A 5,958-nucleotide genomic window follows, 5' to 3' on the forward strand; every position below is an offset into this window, starting at 1 on the left:
TGCACGTTCCCCATTTCTGACGGAGGTCGGAGACTGTGGTCAGAAAAACTTGCACCAGTCAGTCTGCCAGATCTGTGGGGACCCGACGAGACTGGCTGTACTTGGTCCACTCAGGCACCAGTCTCTCTAGACGCACTCGTGTTCCCTGACTCCTTCCCCAGGGCCCCATATGGCTGCTGGTTATACATCCTCTTAGTTTAATGAGGTTCTAACCCCAGTGCCCTGGCTGGTCCCTCACACCACATTCCTACACTTTGGCCACCTCCCAGGTCTTCAGGCTCCAAGACACAGGTCTTGCCCGTTTTCCTCTCGCTCAGGCCACATTCATGAGGGGTGTGCTCAGTAGCCTTTAAGGTCTACAAGAAGTTCACGCTTCTCTCCCCGCACTGTAACCCCACCCCCGCTCTCTAGTCCCGCCCCAACTGTCAGGAAACCGGGCCTCCTTCACACCTACTCAGGCCTGGCCCCGCCTCCACCTAACAAACTCCAGGTGTTCCAGTCATGCTAAGCCCTCTGTCCTCACCTCCAACCCTCTGATCTCTCTCTATGTCGATCATTTGGGGCCTGCCTTCTACCCGAGCAGCGGCGGAGCTTCAGGCTCAATCCTAACTCTTCCCTGCTCGGTTCTACCGCAGGCCTCAACCCTCAGGCTCCACCCTTTCCCTCGAGTTCCGCCCTTGGCTCCTCCGCCCAGGGGTTCCCACTCACCGATTTCTCCTGCCCACCAAAGTTCACACGGCGGCCCCCTGGGCCCAGGGCGGGGCGGGGAACTGCCGTAGAAGAAAATAACCGAAAAGAACGGGGGTGCGGGTGAAGGCGAGTGGGCGAGACACCTAGGGCGGACCCCGAGATCTAGGCCACGCCCACTGGCTCGAGGCCACGCCCTCCTGTCACACAGCTTGAAACTGGCCTCTAACGAACCTGGATCTCCCTTTGAAATACTCCGGGGTCTTCCCTACTGCTAGGCCTCGGAGTTCTAAGCCCCACCCCTTTAGAACGGCCTCCTTAGCCCCGCCCCTTTACAACGCCCCGCCCGCCATTAGGCCCTCTCCCTAAGCCCCCCCATTAGGAACTCTGCCTCGGAGCTCCTCTCTGGGATCTCTCATGCGCCCCTCCCCCAAAACAATTTACTCCTAAACTCCCAAGACCCTCTCTGTCCATCGCCCGCCCAGAAAGCCCATCCACCATGGACCGGCCCTTCTCCAGGACGCACTCACTGGTGTGCGCCTTGGGCGTCCTGTCTCTCCTTTCCCGGGCCCTCAGACCTCGCCCCCTAGTGAAAGCTCCCTTCTCGCCCATGCCTTTCGAACCCAGCAGGCACTGAGCCCCTTCCGTCCAGTACCCAAAGCGCAGACCCTCGCCTCTTTAGAACACTGAGACCAGGCCATGCCCCGGACCCCTTCCCCAAAGCTTAGGCGCTCATGGATGGGAAAGTAGGGTATCCTTTCTGGATCCTGAGAAAATGGGGGCTGAGGGGCTGTTCCCTGGAGCCGGTGCCGGGCTCTAGGACCCAGCGGGCAAGTACTCCCGCCTAGCGTTTACACCACCCTAAGCCTCTCCCTCCCCTTCCCATCTTCCAAGCTCCCCCTCCCTACCCCCGCGCCCCGGCTCCGGGAGCCCGTCTCTAGCGCCGCCGGAGCAAGCGAGGGAGCCGGAGCGAAAAGAAGGAGGAGGAGGAGGCCACGTCGCTGCCGCTCGGAGCCCGGCCGGAGCCTCCCAGGCAGGTGCCGAGGCGGGTGAGGGGGCGAGGGCTGTCCTGGTGTGGGGACGACCTGCACCGCGTTGCGTCTCCTGCCCACCGGGGCATCCCCTGCCCACCTGGGCGTCCCCAGATCCCAGCTGGAAGGACAAGGGGGTGGGGGCTCCTAAACTGCGCGGCAGCCATTTGGGGTAGCAGTCTCCATTTGGGGGGCCTGGACTTCCTCCGAGGATGCTCCATTCATAAAATTCTGTACAGGACCCTCACCATTGAGAAGCTGTGGGGACCACTCCTTCCGGGAAACAGATGTTTGGAGAGCACAGAGCACCCAGAAATCCCGGCGTCCCTTCAAAGGGAGGCCCTGCAGGGACCCCTGCCCTTTTTCTCTGCTTCACCTGTTGTCCGGGGAGGCGGGCGGACAAAGGAAGCAGTGTCACGTGACTGCTCATTCACAAAATCCCATCCCATTGAGAAAAGGGGGCTGGGGGCGCTAGCGGCTCTGCGGCCTCCCCTTCCCCTATAGAAGGGCCGAGGAAACGGGTAGACTGCTAGCGGGGGGGAAAGGGCCAGAGTTCGTTGCATGGGTCCCTAAGTCTGGGACGCCAGGGTCCCTGCACTAGGCGGTAGTGAGGGGCTGGACGACGGCCCTAATACTGGGCAGAGGGCTAGGTCTCCTGAGCTGGGGGCGGGGTAAGATGGTTTTGAAGGATGCTGGGGCGGGGAGTAGGAGGGATCCACCCCCACCCCTTTCCCCCGCCAATTTCTCCCCTTCACCTTCCCGGCTGGGGCCTGAGGGTGCAGGCGTGTGTGTGTGTGTGTGTGTGTGTGTTGTGAATGAAATGCTCTCTGGATGTGTTTCTGTCGCCGGTTTCTGGATTCCTCTGCCTCCATCTCCCTGTCAGCCTCTTTCTGGTCGTTTCTGGTTCTCTCCCTGACCATCTCCGTTGCTGGGTGACTCAGTGAGCTTTGCATCCGGTCTCATTCATAAATGCGGGAAGGAGTTGAGGGGAAGAGAGCCCAGTGGCCTGAGCGACAGGGTGCAGAGGCAGTGAAGGGGGAACTGGAGCTGACTTGATGGGCTCTAAGAAAATACATATGCGCAAGCACCCAGCTGCGAGGGGGAAGGATGGGTGGGGCTGTGGGTATGAGTAGGAGAGGAGAGAAGGGAGGAGATGGGGTTGATGGGTATGAGCAGGAGGGGGAAGGGAAGTGGAAACCCAAGGCTGTGGGGGTTCAGATGGGAAAGATGGAGAGAGAGAGAAAAGGGGTATGGAAATAAAAGGTAGGTATGTAGAAGGAAGGGATGTATAGGGATGAGAGAAAAGAGATGGCATGAGGAAGAAAGAAGCCATGCTGGAAGAAGGGGGTAGGGAGAGAAGATGGGTACTGGGAAGAAGGTAGAAATGGACGGTAAGCTGAGTATCAAGGGTGAAAGTTGTAATGGATCCAGATGTGAGAAATGAAGAGGGGAGATGAAGGGTTCGTGAACATCAAATGTGAGAACAGGATTGGAGTTCACTGACCATGTTGTCCCTGTCCCCCCACTTCCAGGTACATGGTTCGGGTCCGAGCTGTGGTGATGGCCCGAGATGACTCCAGTGGGGGCTGGCTGCCTGTGGGGGGCGGGGGCCTCAGCCAGGTGAGCTTATGTCGGGTCCAAGGGGCCAGGCCCGAGGGGGGGGCCCGCCAGGGGCACTACGTCATCCACGGGGAGCGACTCCGGGACCAGAAAGTGAGCCACCCTGGGGCACGGGACTAGGGTGGGGGCCTGGGAAAATAGGGAAATGGGCCTGGGAGTGCAGAGGTGAAGTCAGGTCATCTCCAAGCCTGGGAATCAAACCTGAGTGTGGGATGGAGTTTGGAAGTGGATATCTGTCCTATGGATAAAAGTTGGGACTTTCGGGAACATTTGGATTATTAGGCAGGTCTTGTCCACTGCCATCACCTGATGGACTATCATAGCAGCCTCCTCACTGCTCTCCCTGCCCTGCTCCCTCCCCCACCTCATTGTGTACCACAGGGGCTCTGCTAACACATGACTCAGATCGCATCCCTCCTCTGCTTAGAACCTCTCATGGCTCCATCTTGTCCAGAGTCCTCACCGCAGTGCCTTACACTCTTGGCCCCTATCTGCCCTAAATATATGGAAGCATTTGGTGGAGGGCTATCTGGGAATGTCAAATAGGACTTACAACCCTACCAGATACCATGGGATAAACATAGCCTCAGCAGGCATATTCTGGGCTGTCTGGCATGATAGGGAAGAACAGTGTTAAAGTTTCAGTTGGGGGTGTAGTAAAAAGATCTGGATGGTTTGCAAAGACTTGGGGGAAGGGTTGCATTTCAGAGGAGTGGTCAGAAGGGACAATGCATGGGAATTTGAAATGGTGTGAAGGAATATAATGATGTTGGGCAAGGATATAAGGGATTATCTAGGGCAGTGATGGCAAACCTATGACACGCGTGTCAGAGGTGACACGCGAACTCATTTTTTTGGTTGATTTTTCTTTGTTAAATGGCATTTAAATATATAAAATAAATATCAAAAATATGTCTTTGTTTTACTATGGTTGCAAATATAAAAAAATTTCTATATGTGACATAGCACCAGAGTTAAGTTAGGGTTTTTCAAAATGCTGACATGCCGAGCTCAAAAGGTTCGCCGTCACTGCTCTAGGGTGTTGATCAGCATGTGTTGGGGAATCTGTGGGAGTTTGATAAGAATTTGGGGGGTAGTGTTTTGGGAGATTGTTGGGGCATTGAGAGGGGATTAACAGTAATATTTTGAGGAGTTTAATAAAGTTTGGGGAATACTATTGAGTCAGAAGGAGGGATATTTGATTATCAGAAGTGGACTAATTAGTTTTTTGAGGCATTCAATAAGATTTGGGATTCCTATTGGTTTATCAGAGGCAGGATATTGGAAAAAGTAGGAATCAGGGGGTTTGGGGTAAATATTGGAGTATCAGGTGTCTGCTCAATAAAATCGGGGAGTGATATTGGTCAGGGTTCAGGAGTACACCTAGTTTAGAGAAGTGAGGTTTAGGGGTATGCAGAGAGGCTGGGGAGGAGGAGAAGTCCTCCGCATGGCTGGATAGAGGTGTCTGACCTGCTTCTCCTGCCCTCAGACCACCTTGGAGTGTACCCTGAGGCCAGGCTTGATTTACAACAAGGTGAACCCTATCTTTCATCACTGGAGCTTGGGTGACTGCAAGTTTGGGCTGACATTTCAGAGTCCTGCAGAAGCGGATGAGTTCCAGAGGAGCCTGTTGGCAGCACTGGCAGCACTGGGTCAAGGTGAGTGGTCCAGGCGGTGGGCACTGGGGGCTGGGGTGGAGGGGTGGGAGAAGCTGGGGTACATGGAACTCATTCTCTGCTTCTCTCCCTGTCCCAGGCTCACTCACTCCCTCCTCCTCCTCTTCCTCCTCCCCTTCCCAGGACACTGCAGAGACCCCCTGCCCTCTGACGGTGAGTTTCCAGGACCAGCTCTGCTGGAAAGGCAGAAGTTTATTTTTGCTCTCCAACCATTATTGAGCACCTACTGTGTATCAGGTATCATGCCACAAGCTAGGGACAGCAATTTGGGCCCAAACTATCAAGTCAATTCTATCCCAGTTATTCTAGTTTCTGTTCTATCACGATAGAACATATTGACACATTCATTCAAGGGTATTTATTGAGCAACTTTAATTAGCAGTGTTTTAGGCACTGGGGATACATCACTGAACAAAACAAAGTCCTTTTCCTCATGGAGCTTCTTTTCTAGCGTGGAAAGGCAGATTTCCCCCCAAAAAAGATAAACTAAAAGATGAATAAATATTAAAAGTAAATGGATGAACAAATTAATGACAAGTCCATCTTTTTAGTGTCTCAGGGTACAAACCTTGGAGTCAACCTTGACTCCTCTCTTTTTTTATGCCTCTCTGTCAGCAAATATTGGCTTCACTTTCAAAATGATCAGACTCTGCCTCCAATCTGGTAACTGCCCAACCTCATCTCCCAACTAGACTATCCCACCAGCTTCTCATTGTCAACACCTTCACTCCCCCCCCTTTAAAAGTAAGGATGAACAAATTAATGACAAGTCCATCTTTTTAGTGTCTCAGGGTACAAACCTTGGAGTCAACCTTGACTCCTCTCTTTTTTTATGCCTCTCTGTCAGCAAATATTGGCTTCACTTTCAAAATGATCAGAGTCTGCCTCCAATCTGGTAACTGCCCAACCTCATCTCCCAACTAGACTATCCCACCAGCTTCTCT

General features: G+C 54.0%; 2 protein-coding genes across 2 annotated transcripts in view; one reads left to right on the forward strand and one right to left on the reverse strand.

Annotated features, from left to right (window-relative positions):
- Positions 1-188, reverse strand: part of GGN (gametogenetin) — a 2,970-nt gene extending 2,782 nt beyond the window's left edge. The window contains 1 exon segment of the mRNA XM_015562422.1: positions 6-188. Within this exon segment, the coding sequence (XP_015417908.1) occupies positions 6-188 (183 nt within the window).
- Positions 189-191: 3 nt separating this feature from the next.
- The window catches only part of SPRED3 (sprouty-related, EVH1 domain containing 3), a 17,735-nt gene continuing 11,968 nt past the window's right edge, over positions 192-5,958 (forward strand). Inside the window, exons 1-4 of the mRNA XM_006761436.2 lie at positions 192-1,720; positions 3,251-3,431; positions 4,828-4,996; positions 5,094-5,167. Of these exons, the coding sequence (XP_006761499.1) occupies positions 3,255-3,431; positions 4,828-4,996; positions 5,094-5,167 (420 nt within the window). The 5' untranslated portion in view covers positions 192-1,720; positions 3,251-3,254. The remainder of the gene's footprint in view (positions 1,721-3,250; positions 3,432-4,827; positions 4,997-5,093; positions 5,168-5,958) is intronic.

Source organism: Myotis davidii, unplaced genomic scaffold (genome assembly GCF_000327345.1).
Source record: "Myotis davidii unplaced genomic scaffold, ASM32734v1 scaffold1618, whole genome shotgun sequence".
NCBI classification, from domain to species: domain Eukaryota; kingdom Metazoa; phylum Chordata; class Mammalia; order Chiroptera; family Vespertilionidae; genus Myotis; species Myotis davidii.